Source organism: Melospiza melodia, chromosome 19, assembly GCF_035770615.1.
Source record: "Melospiza melodia melodia isolate bMelMel2 chromosome 19, bMelMel2.pri, whole genome shotgun sequence".
NCBI classification, from domain to species: domain Eukaryota; kingdom Metazoa; phylum Chordata; class Aves; order Passeriformes; family Passerellidae; genus Melospiza; species Melospiza melodia.
In genome coordinates, this window is record NC_086212.1 from 7959514 (window position 1) to 7984931 (window position 25418).

The 25418-nt window shown below is 52.4% G+C and overlaps 1 protein-coding gene across 1 annotated transcript in view; it reads left to right on the forward strand.

The window, feature by feature from the left end:
• Positions 1–25418, forward strand: part of CDH22 (cadherin 22) — a 78530-nt gene that overhangs the window by 23997 nt on the left and 29115 nt on the right. The window contains exons 2-4 of the mRNA XM_063172293.1: positions 1318–2283; positions 6095–6389; positions 16740–16859. Coding sequence (XP_063028363.1) covers positions 2065–2283; positions 6095–6389; positions 16740–16859 — 634 coding nt within the window. The 5' untranslated portion in view covers positions 1318–2064. The remainder of the gene's footprint in view (positions 1–1317; positions 2284–6094; positions 6390–16739; positions 16860–25418) is intronic.

Sequence of the window (25418 nt, forward strand, 5' to 3'; positions counted from 1 at the left end):
GCATGAAGTGCACAGGGCTGGCACATGTGACAGCTGATGTGCATGTGTGAGTGGAATGCAGTGTGTGTAGATGGGGAGGAAATGTGTGTGCACACAAACGAGGCAGAAATAGACAGAAGGAGCCAGTGAGTGTGAGTGATCTTGGCTGTGTGTGGGGTGGGATGTGTGTGAGACCTTTTGGTGAACAGATTTGTGCACATTGTGTGACACACAACTTGTGAGCCACGAGCAGGCAGTGTAGAATGATGCTTTGTGGTTCTCAGGGAAGGGTCTGTCCAGACAAGTGAATGCAGAGATTCCCTGTTTGGGAAATGGCCCCATTGGTGGAGTCACACAGGGGAATGGCAAGTGAGGGAAAGAGCTGGAGAAATATGTGGGAGCTGTCCCTCCTCTGAACTGTTCAGATTCATGCAGGGGTCTGTGCAAAGCACAGCCCAGCTCCCTTTCTGTGGGGAGTAGATGGACATCTAGTCCAGGATCATTTGCCTTTCCATTCACCCTCTTTCTGCTCTCCTCTGCTCCTCCAGAGGAGCAGCTGACAGGAGATGAATTCTGCAGGCTGGTGCATGTTTCATGAGTAGATCAGTCTGTGGCTGGTATTGCAGAGCTCTGGTGGAACCTCAGGGTGTTGGTGCAGGGAGAGATGGATGCTGCATCCCCATCTCCTGGTCAGGCTTCATCTCTCCATGTGCTCACTGGCTAAAGGTCTTGTGTCCCAGCCCTTGGTGCCTTGAGAGTGGCTTGAAGCTCACACCAGAGCCCTTTTTCAAACTGTTACCTTTGGAGTCAGCCGCGTGGCAAGTTCTTTAACAGATGCTTTCCTGCTGCCCATGGCTGCAGAGGTGAGATGGCAGAGAGGTTCTGCAAGGAGGGCTTGCAGGAGTGTCTGCACTGGCTGCACCTCCCATGCTCAGAGGTTGGTATCCCTCACTGTGAGCCTTGTCTGCCTGATGTGCTCTGGTCCTGTGCTGTGCCAGGAGTGCTGCTGCACATCTCCCAGCAGTGTGGGTGGGCACCAGTGACTCCCTCCAGGCACACACATCACTCCTCTCAACAGCCAGGACCATGTGGTGAGGGTTGCCCTTGTCAGCAGGATCCTTGGTCTCTGAGTCCCTGCTGGAGCAGATGTCTGCAGTGCTGGGAGCTCTGCAGCCCTCCCTGTTGTGTTCCTGCTCTGTAGGACCTGTGGGATTTGGCCTGGCAGTGGAGCACCTGGGGCAGGGCAGGGTGGGAGATACTGGGCAATGCTGCAGGAGCAGCACAGGGGGACATTGGGCCATGTTTTCACACCAGCTCTGACACTTTGGCTTTTTCCAGGCTCCTGAAGATGCTGCTGACTGCCCTGCACCTCCCTGCGTGAGCCAGCAGAGAATGGAAGTGACTGGAATCACCTGGGCCAAGGACCCTTCAGCAGGCACTGGGATGGAGTTACAAATGGCCTTGTGAGCTGCACCTGTGGCACACACACCTGCCCTGCCACACTCCTTGCACAGTAGTCCCAGCTGCCACAGGACAGGCAGACCTTGGCCACAGCAGCTCATCCTGTCAACTCCTCTGTGGAAAACTCTGTGGAAGAGCTTCCTCCTCCTCCTCCTCCTGTGAATGCCAGCAGCGGGTGTGTGTGCCCCGTGTGCCCGCAGGCAGGGTGGGCAGCAGGCTGGGCATCGCCCCCCTGCCCAGCCAGACCCACGGCAGCCCAGCACGGAGCCCTGCAGCTCTGTCCCCAGGGACAAATGCCAGCTGCCACACTCTCCTCTGCAAACCCAGGAGCAGCCTGCCAGGCACCAGCACTGACTGCTCCCACGCCAGCAGCGGGCAGCCCGGGCCGCCTCTTGTCCCACATGTGACTCAGGCAGGACAGGGCACGGCATGCAGCAGGGACAGGGATGCTCTGCACTGACCAGCCAGCCTCACACCCCTAGTGTGGACATTCCTCCCGCTACTCCCTAAAGGATGCTGGCTGCCTGTCCAGAAGCTCCTTGTGTGGACTTTCCTCCTGCTTCTCCCTAAAGGATGCTGGCTGCACACCCAGAAGCTCCTGCTGATGCAGCCCCCTAGAGTGCCATGGCGAAGGGTCTGCAGGGCTGCCTGTGCACCATGCTGCTGCTGCTGTGTGCCATGCAGGAGCTGGGCTGCTGGGCCATGCACACAGCGGGGCAGGGCCCTGGGGAGCCCGGGGACCCTGCACTGCTGGCAGGAGGGAGAGTGAAGCGTGGCTGGGTCTGGAACCAGTTCTTTGTGGTGGAGGAGTACACAGGCACGGAGCCGCTCTATGTGGGGAAGGTAAGCTGGTCTGGTGTCTCCATGGGGGGACAGGGGCAGGGTGGATATGCTGGCACTGCTGAGCAGAGAGAGGGCCCTTGTGAAGGCGGTTCACAGGAGCCTGGCTGGAGAAATACTCTCTGGACTGTGATGGCAGGAGCCTGGTCCCTGCTGGGGGTGGTGAGGTTAATGTGCTCCCAGGACACACCAAGACTTACATCTGCATTCCTACAGTTGTATACTGGCTTCTTGTGGTGTCTGGGGGTGGATGCAAGAAGCCCTGTCTCTGTGGGACAGGTGACAGTGCCATACTGGGCAGGACTGGGTCTGGAGGAGGGAGCTCACCACACTTCCCTGGTGTGTGACCTCCGGGGAAGGCTGGACATGGACCTCTGCTCCCTCCACTCCTGGTGTCCCGAGGCTGAAGGAGCATTTCACATTGGGGTTCTGGGCTTTATCCTTTTCTGGGAGCTCTGGAGAAGCAGCTGCCCCTCACATCAGGCAGATGGGTTGTTTGTATTTGGATGAAGGCAGTGTTTGGACTGTTTGTATTGGGTGAAGGCAGTGCTGGTTGTTGGGACCAGTCAGAGGAGCACACTGGAGCTGGAGGCATGGGCTCACCCCAAAGGAAAGTCCCCAAGAGCTTGTAGAGCAGGGCTGTCTGATGGCCTCAGCCGTCTGGGCATGAGTCTGGAGGAGCTTGAAAATGGGTTTGTTGGCTGGGGGCCAGCGGGGATTTCAGTGGTGATTTGTGTCCCGTTTCAGCAGACACTCAAAGCCGCGCTCCTGCGCCGCCCTCGGAGCAGGCCCAGCTAATTCATGGCTCCCCTGGGAGCAGCACAGGGCCTGTCACAGGCCTGGCTCTGCCTCTGCTCCAGCTGAACCCAAACCTACAACTCACCCGTTTTACAGCCCCTTTCCACATCACCCACCACGTCACCCGCCTGGCTCACAGCAGCAGCAGCCCTGCCTGGGATCCCCAGGGCTGGAAGCAGCAGGGCCAGGCTTTTCCTGCTGCTGGGAGAGCATGGAGCGCTTGCCTGGGACACTCCTTGTCCCCAGCAATGTGCCAGCCCTCTTAGCACAGTCTGTGGGTCCAGAGCCTTCCTGCACTAGGGCTTGCCCTCCGTGGAGGCCTCTCACACACCTACATGTGCTTTCTGGAGGGCCGATACCATTTCCATAAAATCTGGGTTCTCTAGCTAATCCTTCTTCTGAACTGTAATTTCCCCTGAGGCTGCTGTCAGTTTGATGTGGATTTCTTTGGGTTTTTTAAATAGAATTATGGGGTCAGCACTAGTTACAAACTTCTGCATGTGGACAGATCTATTTTAGATAGAGGAGAGGATTAAAGGGAAAAAAGCAGATTTAATTAAGTTGCTAATATTTAAAGAAAATTGATGAACTCGGGCTTTATGAGTTGGAGCAAACAGAGTGCGCCTTTATTACGGGCTAGTTTTTATTTGATTTTCTTTCTTTTCTAGCCCCAGAGCCATTTTTTATTTGTGTATCTGTGCTTTCTGTTTAATTGCTTTTAATAAGGAATGTGCACCTCTGTTCATATTTAATTTTGATTTAATTATTAGTATGTAATTAATGGCTTGGTAAGAATTCTGGTTGTAGTCTTTTAGGACAAGGAAACAATTTTCCCATTTAACAAATGGGACTGATCAGCCTATTGTCCTCCCTCTGGATGTCCCAGACTCTGCTCTCCTTGCTTGGGGCTGAGCTGCAGGCAGGGCTGGGTGGTCCCTGTGCTCTTGGGGCCCAGAGCTGTGTGACATCAGTGTCCTGCCGTGCCCAGGGGTGGAGGGAGCCCTGAGGCTGCGTGGTGCTCCCCAAGCCTGCCTGCTGTGACAGGGAGGGGAGAACATCCCTGCTATGTGCTCTGTGGCATCTCCCCTCGTGTTTCTGTAGTCTGCCATCCGGCCCTCCCCCATTAGTTGTTGTTTAGCCAAGCAGCACAGATTTAGCTCTTTTAATCTTCCCCTGTAAATCAATCTCTGCAGCCCCTTGAGCCCAGGCTCCATTTTTCTTCCTAGCATTCCGGTTTGCAGGGTTGCTGGTGCCTGCTCCAAGCAGTCAGTGATGAGCAAATATGTGAAGAGGATGTGCTGAGAGCTCAATGTGGTGCTGGATGCTTTATCTCTAGCCTAATTATTAATCATGAGCCCGGTGTTCAGCAGGAAATGCAGGTTTCTGCTGCCTGCACTGTACAGACCTGGTGCTCCTTCATTCTGAAAAGCTCACGGAGTAGCACTGAGAGCTGGGAGAGGATGATAAAGTGAAGAGGGCAGCAAGCTCTCCCCCAGCCTGTGGGGAGGGTGGGGACTGGATGGCCAGGCTGGGATGTCCATCCCTACAGACCAGGGCAGGATGGCCAGGCTGGGGTGACCACCCCATAGGCACATTTCCAGCCAAAGCCATCACGGTGGTCCCAGACTCTGCTGGGCTCACAGCCCTATTTGTGAGCTGAGTGAAGGTCTCCTTCCAGGCAAGCCTTGAGAGATATGTCACCATGGGCAGTAATTTGTGAATGTTGTGCAAAATGCACTGAATTGCCTAACGTGTGGGTCCCTCACTTGTGAAATAAATACATAAACTGTATCTAACAAGACAAATATAATGAAGGCATCGTAAAAAAAGAGGCAGCTCTGGTATAAATTCTTGCTAGTGGAGCTGTATGTCTGAAAGGTGGATTATAGAACTGCAGTTTGGAAGATTGAATGGCCCATAAACATTTTCATATTTCATTAGCCGATTAATGGACGGCTTTTTTCTTTTTGTGGAGGGGGGACATGACTTTGCTGATTCTAAGCAAAAATTGTAGGAAACAAATGAAAGCAGCTGATGAAACCTTTCCGGGGGCCTGTCCCATTATGGATTGTCCCAATTAATGCCCATGCTGCTCCCTGTCAAGATGCATTCTGCCTGTCCAGTTACTGTTAATAGATTTCTCATAAGTGGCTGGATTGTAAAAACCTCATAACTCAGTTTAATGCCACCAATAAAATTATCTCTGGACGTCTGGCCTGGATTCCAGTCAGCTCTTGGTCGTTGGGGAGCTGCTGTTTACCCTTTCTTTTCCTAATTCCAAACATTGTCTTAATTAAAAAATGAAGCAGCAGAGATTGCCTGCAAAGGCATCTTCCTCAGGGTCTGTTTTTAGTCCTGGACATGAGCCAATTTGTCACACTCTTTTGCAGATTTTGTCAAAGTGGGGCTCTGGGCATAATGATGGGATGTTGTGACCCCTGTTGCCCTGCAACACAAACCCAGCACAGGGGTGCAGCAAGTGTGTGAGCTCTCCAGCAGGGAGACTTGTCAGCACCAGATGCCCAGATCATGGAGGGTGGCTATGGCTGAGGCAAAGCAGGTGGATGAGGATGGACTTTGGGCAATTAAAAGGGAAAAAACTGTTGGTTGTGTAGAAGGGAGGGGATGCTGATGGTGCAGCTTGGGAGAGGTGATCCCATGCTGCCAGAGTCCTGGGTCCTTGCCCAGAGGGGAACGTCTTTCTTTGGAGTGCAGTTGAGTTGTCCTTTGCTTTTCCATCATCTCATAACCCCTTATTAAACGAGTTTGTCCCTTGGTTTGTAGTGGGGGTGGCCACTGGCAGAATCTGTAATCTGCAGAGCTGTAAAGACAGGCCTTTAATTCCAATTTATTGGGCTTTCATGTCAACCAGCAGGAGTTGTCTGGTGGTGCTCTCTGTCACTGTCCAGTCCAACACGAGCAGAGGGCCATCACACAGGGACCATGGGCAGGTGGCTGGGGTTGGGTACAAGCACATCCCCAGCCTGCTCCCACCCTCTCCCTCTTTCCCTGGCAGATCCACTCGGACTCAGATGAAGGAGACGGCTCCATCAAGTACACCATCTCCGGGGAGGGCGCGGGCACCATCTTCCTCATCGATGAGATCACAGGGGACATCCACGCCACCGAGCGCCTGGACCGCGAGCAGAAAACCTTCTACACACTGAGGGCACAGGCCCGGGACAGACAGACGGACCAGCTGCTGGAGCCCGAGTCAGAGTTCATCATCAAGGTGCAGGACATCAACGACAGCGAGCCGCGCTTCCTCGAGGGGCCCTACATCGGCAGCGTGGCCGAGCTGTCCCCCGTCGGTAGGTCTGCTCTGGGAAAGCTGCACCTCTCCCCTGTCACACCTTGGTCTGCTCTGGGATGGGAAAGCTGCACCTCTCTCTTGTCACTCCTTTGAGCCCACCGTACCCCATAAAAACTGCTTGCAAATCTCAGGGATTGCAGAGCTATGGAGCCAAAAGGGAAAATAAATAAGGTGGCTTAAGAAAAACAAGTGGATAAATCCTCTGAGCTGATTGCCAGCCTTTGGCTGAGCGCTCAGTCTCAGCCCTAAGCCGTGCTCTGGGGACGGGTCGTGGTGGTGCCAGCTGCCTGCTGTGCATTGACTCTGGCTTTGCACAGCCCCCTCCCTCCTGAAGGCTGGGTGGTTGGACTAAACCCTCACAAATCAAGGGGCTCACAACCATGCTGGCTGGTTGGACTAAACCCTCACAAATCAAGGGACTCACAGATTCTGCCTGTGGTTCAGATTGGTCTGAGTGGTGCCTCTCCCCCAGCTCAGGCCATCCTCTGTGTGCTGCCTTGCTGCTCTTCTGAGCCCCAGGGCTGCTCAGACATCATCCCTTTGAGTGTCCCCATGCAGAACTGCCAGCCCCTTCTCAGCTGGGTCTGCCCTTCTCTGAGGGGCCAGGCCTTGCTGGCTGAGACTGGGGAATTCATGTCCCTGTGACAGAAGTGTGGCTTTCCCATGTTAGCCTTTAGTGCCCATCCCCTTGGCAGCAGGCCCCTCTCAGGTGTGTTGGTGATCAGCCTCACTAAGCTCTGAGGGCCAGGCTGATGATGATGAGGCTGCACGAGTCCACCCCCCCGGGATGGCAGAGCAGGGCAGTCAGCACTGTGCCCACCCAAGCTTTGGGAGGGGTGCAGGGAGGTGATGTGTGAGCTGCAGCTCTGCTGCCCTCACTTCTGCTGGGTTCCCATGCTGCAGAGCACAGCTGGAGTCCAGGAGAATGGCTGGAGCTACACTGCCTGAGGCCACAGCATTCCCTGTGCACCCTGGGCCCTGTCCTACCCCTACAGCAGGCTGTGTGTGTTGGCATGTGCTGTGTGAGCAGGAGCCATAAATCACTGTTCCCAAGGGCTGTGTCCAGGTGGCAGACAGCTTGTGAAAGGCTGGCACTGAACATCAGGCAGGACCCCAACACTCAGCAAGGGCTGAGACAGCACAGGGGCAGCAACAGTGCCAGGAGTGCAGAGCCCCCAGGGCAGGGGGACAGCTGAGAGCACCAGGGGCTTGAGAGGAGCTCAGGAGAACCACCAGGTCCTGCTGTGCTGCTGCAGGAAGGTCTGGCTGCAGAGGGCAGGGCATGGTGCTCAGTCTGCACTGCCTTGGGACAGAGCTCCAGCTCTCCATGGCTCATGTGCAGCATATTGCAAGGCTGGAATGTGGCCTGCAGCAGGTATAGAGGTGCAGGAATTGCACCAGAGGAGCTGCCACTGCCTGGATTCTGTTCATGTATGCAGAACAAGCTCTTCTGCTTCCAGTTACCTGTGCAAATCCTTGCCTCAGTCAGAGTGACCCCTTGAACTACAGCTGGGTGCTCCTGGAGAAATGAAAGACAGCATGTGGGCACCAAAGCAAGAGGCATCCTGTTCCCAAAGGGAAGAAAGAAATTAAATTAATCTAATTTGCTTGAACAACATTTAAAAAAGCAAGGAATTCTCAAGTCTGGGTATTAGACAAGGATCCCAGTTCTTTGAAAATCACTAACAATTATGGAGCTGCCTGATCAGACTGATGTGAACAAGACATATCAAAGGAGACAGTTTCTATGCGAAATTGGAGATCAGAGGGAGAAAGAAACACGGTTTCACAACATGAAAGAAGGCGATTCCTGCAAATTAAAATACTCGGAAGTTAAAAGTGAAGAGAAGTGTTGTGAAGGGCGTGGGCTGCATTTCCCAGCTGTGTGCTTGGAGAGGGGAGCTGGAGCCAGGAGCCTGCTCTGCTTTCCAGCCTACCTGCCTGCAGTCTGGCCATGCTGGGGGGTGCACGGGCTCCTCCAGAGCAGCCTGGCCCTGGAGACAGCCCAGGCAGGGTCTCACACATCATCCTTCCATGGTGCTGCTGCCTGGGCCCCAGCAGTGTGAGTGCAGAGCTGGAGGGACCCACTGGAGGCTGCTGCAAGTGCCCAACTCCTTCCCACTTCTCCCTGGGCTTTGCCAGGAAAGGCAGCACAAAGGACAAGATGGGCACAGCCTGTGAAAGCATAAACAGCAAGGCTGGCAAGGAGCTTTCTGCTCAACCCTCCGAGGTTCAGCAGCTGGGAGGTGGATGGGGCTGCTCATGGACCTGGTGTGAGAAGTTCAGCTCCAGATGCTGCAGGAAGGGCTGACGGTGCAGGGTATGGGGAGCTGCTGGCTCAGGGAGGTGAAGTTCAGGATATTCTTGTGGGAAGAGACCTGCCAAGCCCTTTTTGTGTGGGTGTGCTCCTTGTGTGGCATCAAGGCTGGGTGCAGCTGTGCTCATGGCTTTGTTGTGGTTGTTATTGATTATATTTGCTGTCTGAGCTGGACATAGCATCTTCCCTAGAGCTGTGGGAGCGTGACTGGGGAGTGTGCCTTGCTGCCTTCCTGAGTGTGGATGGAGGTGATCCCAGCTTGGTGTTGGCCAAGCAGGAGATTGAAGGCTGGAGAACTTAGGTTGGCTATTAGTGTATCAGGATCAAAGCCTGGGGACCTGCTGGTGGCCGAGCTGCTCTCAGACCCTCCTGGATTCATCTGCAGTAGATGAATGTAGTAAAAATTGGGTGACTGGGATGGGGGCACTCCAAGGGCAGGGCTGCTCTCCAACTTGGAGCTGCTCATTCCCTGTCTCTGCAGCCTTTGCTCTCCATCCCAGCCTGAAGAGTTAAGGGTGACCCCTTCTTCCTCCTCCTCCTGTGGTCTTGCCTTCCCAGACCTCGCCGGGGTTTGTGCTTGGGTGGTTTTTGTTCTCAGTCAAGGCAGCTCTCAGCTGCACTCTCTATTCCCTGCCAAGAGCTCAGTCCCAGCTCCCAGAGGTGGGTGCCTTCCTGGGGCGTGAAGAGGAATAAACCAAATACAGTCAGATCCGCTCTGTGACAGCAGGAGCAGATCAAAGGACATTATTTGCATAATGAAGGAGTACTAATTGGGAGGGAAAGTCATTTGATTTCCTAGTGTCTAAGAGGGAATAACAAATGAGAGAAGTGCACAAACTCTCAGAGTAACTGGGAGTGCTTTGCAGCACAGCTGCCCTTGCTCTGTGCTGGGGCCAGGGCAGTGTGTGTGTACTGAGACTGAGACTGGGGGTGCTCTAAAGGCCTCTTTGTTCCAGATCTTGCCTTGGCAGTGGTCAAAGTGCATTCTTAGCAAGGAGGAGCAGCACACACAGGACATGTGATGCTCCTCTTAATATTCTCCCAGCCAGCATCTGTTTTCAGCTTGGAAATTTCTTTGGCTGTGGGTGGTTTCTGGGGGTTTAGTCAGCTTTAGTATCTGTCTTCCATGAACTCATCCAAACTCATTGTGAACCTCTGCAGAGGGAAAAGAGAAAGGATTGCTGTTGTTATCTGATGGATCAATAGTGGCAGATGCAGGATGGTCAGGAGGATAAGGGATTTGTAAAGGGCAGAGGTGGTGCCTGGAGCCAGCCCCAGCCTATGAGCCAGGCTGGAGAAGGCATTGTTTCCTACACAGGGCTTGGAAGAAGCACATCCAAAATGGAAGCTGACCCAATAGCTTTATCTGGCCTCCCTTGGCACAGCAGAACCAGCTCAAAAACCAGCAGTTGGCTTTTCTGGAGAAACCTGGTCTGGCCTGGGGCATCAGGAGCGGCAGTGCAGCTGCTGTGGGAGGTTTGCAGCCTGGCAGGGAGGGCAGCTGGGTCTGTAGAGGGATGGAGAGGTCCCGGCTCAGCCCCCAGAGGGAGCTGGGCTGGAGGCAATGCCCTGGAGTCACCCAGGCTGAGGAGGGCAGGGGCTCCTGGGAAGTATTTTCACTGACTGCCCTGTGCCCACAGCGTGCGTACCAAGGAGCAGTGTGTGTGCAGGATGGGGCCTGAGCTGCAAATCCTGTTCACTGCTGTCCTGTCACCTCAAGGAGAGGCTGCTGGTCAAGAGCTTGCTCTGTACTGGCACCCCAGGCTCAGCCTCTCTGGATACCCTTGGGTGGATCTCTTCAAAACATCAGAGTTGAGCAGAATCCAGCACCAAAGGGAGAGACCTGCGGCTTCAGGAAAATGTAGGATGGGACCCAGGCAACTGCCTTGGAACTGCAGGAGCTTCACCTTGTTACAGGAGGTGCTAAAATTAGCTGTATTTTGGGCTCCTTTCCTGATCTCCCTGGGGTCTGCTTAGCAGCTGTCTGCTGCACTGAGGCGTGAGCCCAAATCCAGCACACTGTCCTGTCAGACAGCTCTGCTGGTTGCACAGGGTGGGTGTTGCAGCCCAGAGCTCACTTGGGGGGTCCCTGGGGAGCAGGCAGGGTCTGGAGAGAGGAGCATGCCAGGAAAGGCATATGCTTCCATCAGAGCATCACTCCTTCCTCCCTTGGTGCATTTCACTCTCATTTCTCTGTGTAGCACCATGTCCAGATTAGAGGCGATTTGGCTGTACAGACAGAAACTTGGGGTCAAGCCCTGACTCCAGCACAAAGCTGGCTGAATGCAGAAGTGATTATTGTGAAAAGAAATTGTTTAATCTCCGTGCTGGAAGCAGAGAAAAACACTTTGTTTACCATACAGCCAGAACACTTGCAGGCAATCGGATTTGCCCCACACACCCTCCTTGCTGGGGAGTGCTGAAGTCACTTTGTGTATCTGGAAGCTGCTGGGAGCTGGGGCTGCCCTGTCTGTCTGTCCTTGGTGAGGGGAGTCCTTCCCCTTGTGCACTGTGCTCTGGGTCACAGGACAGGCTCAAACACTGCTCTGCCCAGGTGGGGATCTCATCCAGCCCCTCAGGGACCTCAGCCCCTCCATGGGATGCTGTGGTTTGCTCCCCATGGCACCACGTTTATCTGCTCCATTCCAGGGGCTGGGGTGCTTTGTGCAGTGCCTTTCTCTGGCCAGATACCCCAAAAGAAGTTTCAGAGTAGCAGATTGGAGCAATTGCACCCTGGTTACTGCCCTGGGGCTTGTCCTGTGGGGTGACAGGGCTGTGCAGTGAATCTCCTCTGGGCCTGGCTTTCTACCAAGTCAGGATGTTCACAAGATTGCAAGAAACTCACTTCTGCTCCAGTAATTTTGAAGCTACTCCAGTTCTTTTTTTCCCTGGTGTCCTGCCTGAATGTGTCTGGGGTGCATCAGCCACTGCAGGTGTTTGGGGCCAGAGAAAAGCTGTAAATTGCATTGTTTATAAACTCCCTCCTGCCCCGTGGCACCCAGGCACCTGGGATGGGAGTGCTGCACGATGGCATCAGACCAGGGAATATGGCTTTGCATGACACAGCACTCCTTGCAGGGCCCCTGATGTTCTGCAGGGCTGGAGTGCCCCAGTGCTGTCCTGGAGCTGGCCAGATCCCACAGAAAGGGCTCTCAGCATGCCCAGAAAGTGTCCCTACTCTCTGCAGGGGGCAACTGAGCCCCAGAGCTGGTCTGGAGAGCATCTGGATGCTCCTGGTTTCACCACAGAACGGTGAATGCTGCCATGAGGAGAGACAGCCAAGTTTAGCAAGTGCTGGTTTTCCCTACTGCTTATTTGCCTCTTTGCCTGCCCAGAGCCTGGCTGTGCTTCTGTCCCTGGGGAAGTGACAGGTCCCAGGCACCTCCTTGTGGATTCAGTGCAGGGCCTCTCTGCTCGTGGATGTGTTTGGAGTTTGCCTGTCAACATTTCTTTTAGCTGAACGTGTTTGCAGTGAGTGGCATAGCAAGTGGCCTGGAGCTCTCAGCCTTTTCATGCAGGGATGGCCCCAGAGGCTCTGGGTCCTGTGGGAAGGCAGCCACAGGTGCCAGGACAGGCCTGCATTGGCATTGCAGAGGTGCCCTGCAGAGCCCATCCATGCCATGCAGGGCACCAGGCTGGGCTGCTGTGCCGTGCCAGCCCTGGGGACACTCAGCATGGCAGGGTGGCTCTGGGGGCTGCCCTCAGGGGAGGGACCCTGCAGAGACACAGCTCCTGCAGGGAAAGTATCACCGTGGTATTTTCTGAAAAATCCCTTCGCCAGGATTTCTTCTCCTGGGAAGGTGAGAAGCCTCAGCTTCTCCACGTTTTACTGCTCTGGAATGTGGTCTGGAGATTGCTTATCCAAACATGTGAATCGTTTTTATTTCATAACCAATCACAGCCAGCTGTGTCGGACTCTCTGCGTCAGTCACAAGTTTTTATTATTCATTCTTGTTAAGCCTTCTGTCTGTATCCTTCTCTTTCTTTGGTATAGTTTTAGTATAGCATTCTAACATAGAATAGAATAGAATTTATATAATCAATACAATATAATTAATATACTATAATTAATATAATATAATATGATAATAATATAATAGAATATAATATGATTAATATAATATAATATAATATAATATAATATAATATAATATAATATAATATAATATAATATAATATAATATAATATAATATAATAATAATAATAATTCTCAACCTTCTGAGAACATGGAGTCAGATTCTCATCTCTCATCTCATCCTAGGGACCCCCACAAACACCACAGTGGGGCATCACAGGCACCTCTGGGCATGGGCAGCCCCTCTTGCCCTGCTGACCCTGCTCACAGCAGAGCAGGGATGCTGCTGGCAGAGCTCAGGGCTGGCTGCTGGCCCTGGCACATCTCCAGGATGGCTCAGGGTGAGGAATGGGGACAGCCCAAGCAGGGCCCATGGGGACAGAGGATGGCTGGCAGCCACAGCCAGCTAGGCTGAGGGAAGTGAGGATCTTGCTCTCCCTTCCTTCTGGAGGAAATCAGGTTTTGTTTGATCTGCTGTGCCAGAGCTCACCGTTGCAGAGGGAGAATTAGAGATGGATTCTGACCTGTTAATTTTTATGTAACATTGTTGGTTTCCTCTGATCTGTGGAGTGAGCTTGTTGGGGGAGGAACCAAGGTCTTATCTCATTTTACATGTCTAATTATCTCTCTGGATATGGGCTCAGGCTCCTTGGTTATGGGAGGCGGGTGATAGAGTACATGATGGATGTTTAGATTTTATTTAGTGTATCTTTTATGGCTAAGGCATGTGCCAGAAAACTAAATAAAAGCTGTACATTCTGTACTTGCTGTGGGCAGTGCTGTGCTTGGAGAGCAGGGACTAATATTGGAGCAGGGTGGGAGCCGGGGAAAGCTTGTCTCTGCAGGAAGGAGGAGACCAGGTTCAGCTGAAATTGAATACCACTGCTCTTCACATGGACAGGGAAGGGTGGGAAGGGGATAAATGGAGGCTAGGGGAGGGTGCTGGAAAGTTAAACTAATAAATTCCTGATCCCCTTTAGGTGACCTTGAGCAGGCATCTTTGCAGACAAGAAGTCAAGGCACAAAAAGGGGTCAGTGCACCCTACCTGGCTGATGTTGCTCTTTTGTTAATGAGATGCTGTGAGGGCAGGTGGGGAAGGGCAGAGCCTTCATCACCTCTGGCATTGCTGGCTGCAGCCCAAGGGCACTGGGGCCCCTCTCTGCCTCTGAGTGAAGGTGTCTTGCTGCAATGCTGCTTGGTTTCCCTTGCCCTTGAGCAGAAAACTCTGGTCCCAAACATGGGGCTTCCCCCTGGCACCTGGAGCTGGAGCTGCTGCCCTGTTTTTCCAGTTCTTGGGAGTGCCCAGCAGGTGTGGGCCAGGAGCTTTCAGTGCTGGCACAGGAAATCTGAGAGCAGCAGCCTCCCTCACCTATCCAGGGCATGGCTTGGAATGGTGACACAAACCATGCTCTGGGTGGGCACAGTCCTGCCTCCTCTTCAGACTCTGCAGCTTGGCAGCGTCCAGGTAAATTCTGGAACACAGGGAGTACAGCTGTGCCTGACAGGGATGGATTAGGAGGTGAGTTGTGCAATTGAATGAATGCATCTTGAGATGCAGAGGCTGGTGCAAACGTTTAGTGGCCAGCCTGCCTCTCCTGATCCCTGCCTTGGGATGACTGCACAAACAGGGCTGGAGCAGGAGGCTGTGGTGTGGTCCTTGGGGCACCTGCTCTGTCTGCAAATGTGCAGTCCTGACACAGGGTGTACAGGGCAAGGGCAGGGAAATAAACTGATGGGCTTGTGTCCCTGTGGGTGAGGGTTGAATCTCCTAACCCTCAGCAAGAACAAGTGGTTCTTGGGGTGAAAGATGTTTGTGCAAAGCCAGCAGGGTCTGCCTGTGCTGCAGGGGCAGGAGTGGTGCTGCTGTGGGCACTGGGCTCTCAGCTGATTGCTGCCAGGCTGTGCCCTCCCTTGTTCCCAGGGGCAGGTGTCACAGACATCTTTTATGAAAAATCCTTTCCTTAGGATTTTTCCTCCTGGGAATCTGAGAGGCCTCAGGAACAAAATGTAACCATTGATTATCTGCTGCTGTGGAATGCAACAGGTGGATCTTTGATTGGTCCATGTTGGTTGTTTCTAATCATTCGCCAGTCACAGCCCAGCTTGCTTGGGCAGAGAGTCCAAGCCACAAGCCTTTGTTATCATTCTTTATTATGCTATTCTTAGCTAGTCTTCTGATGGAATCCTTTTTTCTATTCTTTAGTATAGTTTTAATGTAATATATATCATAAAATAATAAATTAGCCTTCTGAAACGTGGAGTCAGATCCTCGTCTCTTCCCTCAGTCTGAGACCCCTGTGAACACCATCACAGGCAGGTACTGCTTGCTATGATCCTCAGACTTTGGCACCTCCAGCATCCCTAGGAGGCTTCTCTCCTGCAGCTGGGAGAAGGATGTTGGAGACCCTGGTGTCATCTCCCTCCTCTGGTCCCTGTTTTTGCCTTCTCATCAGAAGCTTCCCGAGGGAGCGTGCCAGGCTGCCCGGGGGAATGTGCAGGGCTGGTGTGGGAGTGATGTGCCTTGGCTCATACCTGCCTGAAGGAGCTGTGTTATGGCAGGGAGAGGAGGAGGAAATGCAGCAATAGTATTTCTTGAACAGTTGTTTGCCAGGCAGAGAGCCAGTGTTGCCGTGGTGTAAAATCTGGACGTGCCTGGCAGGGATGCACCATAACTCCACTGGAGACAGCAAAGCATAAATAAGTTGACTCAAACTAGCTTGTTGCTGAAGACTGATGAGGGGGATTCTCCTGTTATCAGCAGAGCTGCAGCTCTGAGAAGGCTGCCAGGGAGAATGAAAAGCAACCATGGTAACTGCTCGTTTCCCTCAGTGAACACCCTTTCCAGGAGATCAGAGTGAACTGGGCAGGGGGAGCCTGTGCATCCCAGCTGCTCACAGCAGCACTGTGCTGTGCTGCCTCATCTCCTGCCTGAGTCTGGGCAGGGCTGGTGCAGGAAATCCCTGCCTTGCCTGCAGCCTTGGATGAGGAGGAAGGCACCAGGGACTGAAGCTCCTCTTCCTCCTCTGGATAGTTTCAGCTCCATATCTGCCTCCTGTGACACAGGAACAGAGGAACAGAGGCTGCTTTTGTCTGACTGCTGCCAGTGCTTGACCTCTGGGCAGGGATGAACCAAATCTGGTGCTGGAGATGGAACATGTTAGCCTGTCCTCAGAGTGCTTTGGTCACACCACCTCCTCTCTCAAGGTGTCTCTAGGCAGGGGTAGGCTTCCCTTCCTTTCTCCCTTCTGTTGTCTCTCTGCATCTCAGCCCCTTTGCTCCTGCCCCCACCCTCATGTCCTGGGTCCTGCTTTTGTTAAATTGAACATGATGTCAAATTAAAGCCATCACAGGGACAGTTGGAGTGAAGTACCCAGTTTAATGAGGCAGCCTTGAAAATCAATAACTTAATTGCAGACATTTGATGGACTTTTATCCAATTTATAGTCCTCCTGTCCTGCTACGTGTAGAGCATGAGGACCTGGTGCTATGTCTGGGTGAGTGAAAGCCTCTCCTCTCCTCAGGCTGCTGTCCCTGGGCACGTCTGCCTGCTGCAGTGTGGGTCAGGCCCCAGCTGGGTGGTCCCTCTGTGCTGGAGGTGACCTTGTCACTCCCTCTGTGCTGACAGGAAGGGCACGTGCCAGTATGACATCCCCGCATGGTCCAGTAGAAAGCTACTGGGGGAAAGCTCCCATCTGATCAGAGCAGTGATCTCCTGGAGAGCAGGTCCTGCTCCAGGATCCTGTCCCTGCTGCCACTCTGCAGCACACCAGAGACATTTGTGTCTGGAGTCCTGGCTCTCAGGTGTTGGTGGGGAGGTGATGCTGCATTTGCACTCAGCTGTTCTCCTTCCCCTCATCATGTGCAAGCAATCAGTGTTGGGCCCTGCTCTGAGCTCTGTGCTGCTCTTCTAAATTCCTGCCTGACTTTCTCTTTCCTTCCTTGTCCCTGCTGCAGGCACCTCTGTGATGCAGGTGATGGCCTCTGATGCCGACGACCCCACCTACGGGAGCAGTGCCAGGGTGGTCTACAGCGTGCTGGAGGGGGAGCAGCACTTCACTGTGGACAGCAAAACAGGTGAGCAGCACCCAGCTGGGCTGGGCCACGACATCCCACGTGGCTGTGAGCCACATCTGTGCCTCCCTGCTGGCCACTGGTGCTGGATGCTGCTGGCAGGGCTGTTGCAGAGGAAGCTGCTGCCCAGCTCCATGCCCTCCCTGCAGCAGGATCTGCAGCTGCATGCCCAGAGTGCCTGGTCTGCACCTGCACTGGCCAGAGCTCCTCTCTGCCTGGAGCAGGAATGCCCCCACAGGCACATAAAACTTCAGTGGAGAAGGTTTAAATACTACCAAAGGGGCCTTACCAAAGGCTGCATCATTATCACCAGGGCTTTGATTAAAGGTAACACTTTAAATTAAGGATAGGTTTATAAATGTTCTATTAATATTTAATGAAAGAACAGTAGAAGCTGCTCCATTCCTTAATAACTTATAATAGAGCCTGTTGTAAAATGCCTCTGTAATAAATCCCTGGCAGATGATGCTCTGACATACTGGTTAGAGTAGACCATAACCAGGAGATGTTGGGGTATATATTCTCCTTGCCTCCCAGGAGTTTGACTCTCATTACCCTTAATGAGAGCCTCACAAGCTTGCTAAGAAGGGAAGACACTCAAATGCTAATAAGGGATATTTAAGGCACAAAGCATGCAGTAAAGTGCCCTGTAGTTTATAGAAAATTTGTCAAAGGACAACCAGGATGAGGAGCTGCAGCTTGTGCTGGAAAACTGGACAGCAAAGTCCTCCCCACCCTATTGCTGAACCACAGTGGCATGAACTGGGCTGGAGTCCCAAGTCTCTGTCAGGCTGATCTGTGTCTGTGCTGATATTTTCTAAGGCTGGGATTTGTTTGGAGATGCTGGTGTAAGTGTGAAGAAGGTCTGTGTGCCTGGGCCTCTGCACCTCCAAGAAACCCTCCAGCTCCTGACAGTGCTCTGTGCACATGGGGAAGCTGGGCCCAGCCCTGGCTCTGCCACCAGCCTGGCTGCTGCTGAAGGAATGCTCAGATTTGGGGGTTTGGGAGTTCCTGCACACTCCTGACACTGTGGCCTGTGCTGGGAAATGCCTCTGTCTGGACTGAGGTTGGTGCAGGGGGGAGAGGGCACAAGCAGCAGGCTGGGGCTGTACCCACGCCTTGCTCAGGAGCTGTTGCACCTGGGCTCTCTTCTCTGCCAGATTTGCTTTATATTGTGTGTGTAGGAACAATAGGCTAACCACTGAAAATTCAGGTGCATGTGAGATCCTGCTAATGTGAGACAGCTTTGTGTGAGTGAAGTCTGGCTGCTGGAATGGAGAGGGACCACTGGGAGCCAATGCACAAGCCAGGACGTGCAGAGGCTCAGCTTCCTGCCACATTAATGCTCTGTATTAAGGCATAAACTAAAATGTGCCCTGTGGGACTGTGGTGAGAATTAATGTCACTCTGGGAATCCAAGCTTCTTGATTCCTTGACTTTTTGTATCTTAATTCTCAAGCTGGCTGTTTCATACACTGGGGGGTTGATTTACTGTTTTACTTGCTTGTGTTTCACAAAGGCAAAATTGCTGACAGTCTGCAGAAGACTCCAGCCCCTCTTGAGCATGTCTGCTTGCAGGATATCTGGCTGCTAACACAGGTGTTGGGGCTGACTGGGGTCTCTGAGCTGCAAATGGCCTGTGGCAGCTGCCTCCCCAGCACTGCAGGGCTGCAGCTCTGCCCATCAGCCCCTCAAGTTGTGGCTGCAGTGCTGTGGGGGCACAAAGTGTCATCATATCCATCCAAACACACACCAACCTGCTCCCACCCTCATTCTGTTAGAACAAGACTTTATGCTGCACAGGGGAATCCAAGTCTGATTGCCCGAGGTGGCCCAGCTTCTGCCCCGAGCATAAGATTTAATTATCCATAGCAGCAGCGCAGCTCTCAGAGCCACCATTGTTATTAATGGCCATAAAAAGAACCATAAAAACTTGGCATGTTACATTTCTTATAATATATGATAATGAAGAACAATTTGATTTCCATTTTTGGTTTTGACCTCCTTCTCTGCTGTTTCTTGCAGGTGCATGCATGCATGTGCTGCCTTGCACAGCACCTCAGCCCTGACTCCTTCCAGCACAGGTTCTCTCTACCCCCCTTGCCTTGTGCTCTTTTCACACCCTCCCTCATAGCACAGGTACAAAAGTGGTTTCCATGCCTGTGTACATGAACATGGACCATGTGTAGCTGACTTTGTCTCCTGTTCATGGATGTTTGCAGCTGTAGTGTTCAGCTGGGATTTTGTATTCAATGGACCTTTCAGAGGCAAACCCAAACTGTCTGGCTGCTGTGCTGTGCCAAGTCCTGCCACTCAGTAAACCCTCAGTGCCTGTAGCACCTCGGTTCTCTTTGGAGGGAGACAAGCATCTAAATGGCTCCACTGGAATAGTGGGAGCAGCAGGATGGCATTTATGCTGCAGGAAGATTCCAGAATTGAATGGTGGTGAAGAGAAAGCACAGCTGATGCACACGAGCTTTTCTTTCTTTCATATACAGCAGCCACTCTCATGCTTTGAGATTAGTTTCAGAGACTGAAACTTGTGTTGTGTACACCAAATCAGGTTCAAGAACTTCACCTGTGTGTGCTGGAGGTCAAGGCTGGCTTTCTTTTTGTGTGAGTGGGGAGCTTTATATGCATAAGCCTTTGAGGCAAGGTTTTCTTTCCAGCTGTAAGAATATCCCCATGGCTTGTTGCAAGAGCCTGCAGGCATTAAGCTTTGTGAGCTTTGTGCTGCCTTCCTCTCTCAGACAGGGTGCAGGCAATCTTTGCTCCTTGCAGCAGGTGAGCAGCAGTGCCCGTGCTGTGGCTGCCCTGATCTGCTCAGGAGGCTGTGCTCTCACAGCAACCAGCACACAGCTCTGCCCTGCTGCTTCCAGGGGGAAACAGCCTCTTCTGCTGCCGTGCTGGGTGTTGGCTCTGGGTGAGAGCACTGATCTGGCAGTGAATCCCCCTCGCTGCTGCTGGGCCACAAGCCCAGCTCTCCCAAAGTTACACAGGGTGGGAGGTTTAGTGGCAGCTCCAGAAATCCCATCCTCACCAAGATCTTTCAAGCTTATTCTTTTCCAATACGGAGACGTGCACCTGAGTGTGGGCACTCTGAGTGCATTTACATGAGAGGAGAAATTTGTGCATTTAAATCCATGGGCTGCTGCTTGATATCACCCTGCATTCTCTGTACCACTGCAGATTATTCACCTTTATAGGGGCAAATCTCTCTTTTGGCAGGCAGCTTGTGTCTGTTCCCCTGTCCTTTGCAGTGCCCTTTCTCATCCCTGGCAGTGTGGCTGGAGACTCACTGCTGCCTGTGATCCCTTCCTTGGGAGGGAGCCTGAAGCTGCTCAACACCCCACAGCCTGCTGTCCCTGTTTCCAGCAGCCTTGTTCATCCTTTTGTAGGGATATTGAGTGTTATAGAGCAACCACAGCATGGAACACCATAGGTTTCATTATGTTTGCCTCCTTAAAAGCCAGCTTGTCAGTTTGGGGCTGTGCATGGGAGCCTGGCTCTTTACCATAAGGAAGAGGTTGTTCTTCAAATCTGTCACTGCTGAATGCAGGGAAAAGGCAGAACTCAGAAGGTATTTGAAATGCAGTCTGGCATTTGTGATGACTTAAACCAGCTCCTGAGTTCTAAAGCCTGTGTCCTGATTTAAAGACTGAGCCATAAGGGCTTGGAGCTTTTTATGCCAGGGAGAATGGAGATACTGGTCTGCTGGGATGAAGCTGATGGTTATTTGTGTGTAGTTCTCAGTTATTCCAGCCCTACCTGCCAGCCTTGCTGTGTTTGGAGACAGACCTGCCTGGTCCTGGGCAGCGAGGCTGGGCTGGGAGAGGAGCTGGGGCTGGGAGCCTGCTGCACACTGAGCTGTTAGTGTGTGTGATGGGGTGGTGGGAGGCAGACACATTTCTCTGCTGCTCTTGCCAGTTTGTTAAAAACACTCCTTGGTGCCTGGAAACACAGATGTGTGTCTCTGTGTGCCCAGAGGTTATGCAGGTCTGTGCCCCATCCCTGTCCCTTATCCACCAGAGCTGTGCACAGGCACAAGGGACGCTGAGTGTAAGGCACAAGAGGCTGCAGAGAAGCCACATCTATTTAAGGGGATTCCTCTTGTCAGTGAGATTGAACATTAACAGCCCTTTTCTGAGACTGTGCAGGAACTTCAGCTGATTTGGGACCAAATTGTATGTTTGGTCATCTTGAGGAAATTAGAGTGTATCTACTAATGTGCTGAGGGAATTAATGTTAAGTGATGAGGGACTTGGCTGCTAAAAGAAGGGACAAAGGAAGGGTGAGTGTGCTGGCTCTACACTGGCATGGGCAAGGCTGATTGCAGCCTGGAACAAGCCCTTGTTAGGTGCTTCCTGAACCTCCTGACCCTTTGTGCCTTGTATTTCACTCAGAGCACCTTTAGCTTCTTCCTCTCAAATTGTGCTGAGCTGAAGGACAGGATGGGGGCTGGAGGGAGACTGAAGTGCTGGTTCTTGGAGCCAAGACCTCTTCTGCAAGGGCTGACCTCCTCCAGGATGTGTGCTTCCAGCAGGACTGGTGTCTTGGCAGATATATTGGTATTTCTGTGTCCCTGCAGGCAGGTGAGGGCACAGGTGAGGAATTGCAGTCAGTTTGGCAGGTGCCTTGCCCTTCCTGGCCTGAGGCAGAGATGGGTTTGATCTGACTGACCAGGCTGCTGGCAGAAATTAATCTGCTTTATCCAGCTAAATAGGAGAGAGAGATAGAGGAGACAGACCCAGATTCTTCTCAGGCATGCACACTAAAGAGACCCAAATGGCAGGAAGACAAGAATTGTCACCATGATGGTGGCACTTCCATCCCTGGAGATACTAAAAGCTTGACTCTTTATGGCCCAGGGTAATCTCATCTGCCTTTGAGAACTGCCTGCTTTGAGCTGTGATGGATCAGGAGCCTCCTCAGGATAGGTCCCTGTTGGTTACTCCACGACTTTCTGGCTTGTTGCTCCTCCTGCCCTCAGCTGGAAGGTGCCTTGTCCAGGCAGCCTCTGAGGATGTGGACATCTGACCTAGAGGCACCTGAGAGCAGAGCAAAGCCCATCATGATGGGATTCCTGGAAGGCAGTTACCTGCTGAGTGCTTTGTCCTGCTTTGTTTTTGTCACCCAAAGAGAGTCTGCTGTTGGAGCAGATTCTGTGGTATTTATGTGATGCTCTAAGTGTCCCCTTGCCTGGTAATTATACTGATTAATCTAGATCATGCTGGAAAGCCACATGTGCCTTGTACCAGAGGGTATGCCACCACGTGTCCACATAATTCAGCTGTAACAGATAGTGACAAGAATGGGGCAGACAAGTCTGAGCTCGAGGTTGTTCTTGCTTTATTAGCAGTGTCTGGGAAAGACAAAGTTTGTCAGTTTTTCCAGCTGGAAAGAAGGTGAATCTTGGGAGATGATAGCAATGGCTTTTCTGTGCTCTCTGTACAGCCTTGAGGAAGGAAAGTCTGTGTCTCCATCCCTTGCAGCTCCTTTGCAGAGTCCCTGGGGGCCAGGTTTTGGGAGCTATCTTGGCTCTGGAGGATGGGACCATGTGGGTTTGCTGCTGGTAAGTGTTTGAGGCAGTGCCCTTAGTGCCACATGGATGTGGAGCACGTGTGGAGACCCTGATCTGCCACAGCCATCAGCAAATGGTGAGAGGTGCCTCAGCCTAGGAGACAAAGCCAGCCTGACTCAGGCTGGTGGCCTGGTGTGGCCCGTGCCATTTGGGAATAGCATCCCAGGGACAGTCCTGATGGGCTCCTGGAGGTCTGGCAGTCTGTCTGCAGCAGATCCCCCCCTTTCCAGGATGGACTGGGCACACCACACCATGAGAGGGAGTTTCTGATCAGTCTCCACCCCTACCACAGGCAGAGATTTTGTCTGCCTTGTGCTGCTGGAGGAACAGGAGCTGGCTGGGGACATTGGCCCCACTCTGCATGTGCCAAACAGCCTGGACTTGCTCCCTGTTGGGACGAGTGACCTTGGAGGTGTTCTGGGAAGTGCCTGAGCACTTTCCTCCCATCCTGCATGGCATATTATGAGCTATATCATTACGAGCAGCTCAGTTAAGTCATTACAGCCTTGGTGAATGCATGAGCTTTTTCCCTCTCATCCCAATTCATCACTATTGTGCTGACATGAATCATTTTCATTATAAAATGCTTCAGACCCCGTTAATTAACAGAATTGCTTAAATTTCAATAAGACAGTGCTTGCCCAGAAATAAGGGTTTTGTATTCACGGTGGGGTGGCAGGAGGGGCCTGTCAGCACGAGCAGCTGGGCTGGCCCCTGAGCCCTGGGGCTTTGTGCAGGGCTGGCCCAAGTGGGAGGGTGCCATCCGTGCTGGGATGAGTCCTTCCCTCATTTCCTGCATCCCCTCTGCCTCTCTGTGTGAGGGTCTGAACAGCTCCCTCTGAGCAGAGCAGGTGAATGAGGGGGTCAGAGCACACTCTGGGCCCCCTCACAGGATAATCACCTGCTCCCTTATCTGTGGGGCTGAAGGCAGGAGGGTCCAGGTAATTACAGAACCTGAAGTGACAGAGGGACAAAGGAGGCTGGGCGATAATTGTGCCTATCCTGGCTTCACTCACTCATAAACCACTGGTCTGCTTGTGGTTGGGGCGACCTTGGAGTAAAACAAAACCTACAAAAATTAGACCACACCTCTAGACTGAGAGCAACCCCTCAAGGTGCTGATAGCACCCAGACCCAATACAATCGATTAATGGACCAAGCTACCCCAGGGATAACAGCACAGTCTCCTCTGAGAGCCCGTATCAGTGGGGAGGTTTACAACCTCTGTGTTGGATCAGGACATCCTGGTGGTGCAGCCACTGCCAAGGGTTTGTTTCTGCAGTGATTAACAGTCCTACCTGATCTGAGTTCAGACCTGCTCCCTTATCTATGGGGCTGAAGGCAGGAGAGTCCAGGTAATTACAGAACCTGAAGTGACAGAGGGACATGGCAGGCTGGGTGATAATTGTGCCCATCCATGAGATCTGGAGAATGGCAACGGTCTGAAATGGTGGTTATGTCTTTATAATAAATCCTAACAATGCTAATCATTGGGATAATTGCTAGTTTCACAAAGGAAGGAGTGATAAATGTCTCCTGAACAGTTTTGCCTGCACCTGTAATGTCATGCAAAGGGCGAGGGGGAGGAATTTCATCCTCTCAGCTCAGTGGCATTTCTGGCTGCCCTTGGGCCACAGCACCAGTGGCTCCATGGTGTGAGCCCTGGTCTGGAGGTGCCCAAGGCCACAGCAGACACATGGATGGGGACACTGGAAACCTGCTGGCTGTGGATTAAAGATACCTGGTAGCCTTGGGGTCTATCCCTGTACCATACCTTGGCTCCTTGCAGCCTGCTGGAACTCAGCTCCCCCTCTGCTTGGACCTTTGATGCTCCAGCACTGCTCGATGTGCTGCACATCAGCAAATGGATTGCAAGGTGCTCAGACCACTGGATGGTTCTCTGCTGTTTGTTCAGCAAGAGGGGAGCTCCCTGTTCCCCCTGGGTCAGAGCCCTCACTGGGGACCCTTTCCAGCAGCCTCCTCCAGTCTGTCCCTAGCACCAGGCAGGATTAGTGGTGAAACAAAGCAGAGATGAATTTGCAGTTCACAGTAGGAGGAGGTAAAGCTGATAGTTAAACAGAAAACGCTGGAAGAGAGAGGATTTACAAAAACATAAACCAATGTCTAAATCTGTGGGAATGTTAAAGAACTGAGCTGGAAGGGATTTTAAGACGATTCCTGTCTATTATGGGCTGCTGCTGGTACAGTGGGACTGGAATGTGGTGCTGATGACCTTGTATCCATGTAGCACTCCTTCCTTCCTGACTCTGCTGCTACTTCAGACCAGAGCCTTTTCTTTCTTTCTTTCATCCTCAATTTTTTTTCCCTACTTTGTTTCCATTTAAATGAAACAGTCGTGGGTGACAGATAATTTCTGCCATGCACAGAGTTTTCAGGCTTTTACTGCTCTTTGTTTCTTGCTTTACATTCCTTTATATTTTAGTCCTGGCCATTTCCCCAATCCCAGATGAATACTGGAGACCTATAAACACAGGTTTTAAGAGAGTTACTTTTGTAAGAAGTACTACCACACCATTCATTTTGTTAAGCTCCAGTGCATTCTCTGACACAGAGCATGTGTTTTGTTGCCTCTGGTCTCCTTAACTTAGAAGGACACTTGTAAATAAGGGGTTTTGTGCAGACAGACTTTTAGAAATGTGCTGCCCACACCTCCATTCTCCAAATCACACAATTCCCCCCGAGATGTGCCCAGGCCATGGCACGTTGTAGATGGAGCCTGGGCAGGAGCACCCCTGTTCTGTGAGGGGTGCTGCAGCAAGCCTGGCTCCTGCTCAGCAGATCAGGACAAGTGGGCTGTTGCAGATGTGTGCCAGAGGGGTTTTGTGACTCAGCCTGGGTTTTTACAGAGCAGACCTCGAGGCTGGCCCCAGCACAGCCCCCGCATTTGGATGGGGGTGAGGATGAGTCCTCTCTTCCTGTGACTCCTGCCCCCTCTGACCTCCACAGATCTTCCACCCAGC